At 60.3% G+C, this 529-nt stretch overlaps 1 protein-coding gene across 1 annotated transcript in view; it reads right to left on the reverse strand.

Annotated features, from left to right (window-relative positions):
• The window catches only part of ACA1_192370 (OTUlike cysteine protease domain containing protein), a gene marked incomplete at both ends in the record, with an annotated part of 2,153 nt that overhangs the window by 1,376 nt on the left and 248 nt on the right, over nt 1-529 (reverse strand). The window contains 2 exons of the mRNA XM_004336452.1: nt 84-210; nt 416-484. Of these exons, the coding sequence (XP_004336500.1) occupies nt 84-210; nt 416-484 (196 nt within the window). The remainder of the gene's footprint in view (nt 1-83; nt 211-415; nt 485-529) is intronic.

Genomic DNA, 529 nt, shown 5'->3' on the forward strand with positions numbered 1-529 from the left:
CGTGCGCGGTGGTGCGTGTGCGTGTGCGTGTGCGTGTGCGTGTGCGTGTGCGTGCGCGGTGGTGCGTGTGCGTTCTACAGCACGCGTCAGGAGCAGTTGCGGCATATCCCGGTGGCTGAGGGGATCAGGGACGTGGTGTATAGCGAGGGCGCCATACTGTGCCTCACTACACAGGACAAGCTGAACGTCTACGACCTGGCTTCGCTTGCCCTGCTCAAGGTTGTTGCACACACGACACACACGCTACACGACACACACACGACACACACGACACACACGACACACACTCACACAGGACACACACACACAACACACGACACACTCACACACGACACGCACGATGCGAGTTACACGTTAACCAAAGTCGCATCAGACGATGGACGGAGTGGCTGCCATGTGCTGCGACTCCCTTCACCTGGCGCTCTGGTCCAATCACCCGTGCGGCTCCCTTCACCTCCTTCCTGATTCGCTCAGGCCGCCCCACCTGACCACACACCGCACACGCCACTCGTCACACACATCACACGAC

This window comes from Acanthamoeba castellanii (genome assembly GCF_000313135.1).
Source record: "Acanthamoeba castellanii str. Neff unplaced genomic scaffold scf7180000084749, whole genome shotgun sequence".
Taxonomy (NCBI): domain Eukaryota; phylum Discosea; order Longamoebia; family Acanthamoebidae; genus Acanthamoeba; species Acanthamoeba castellanii.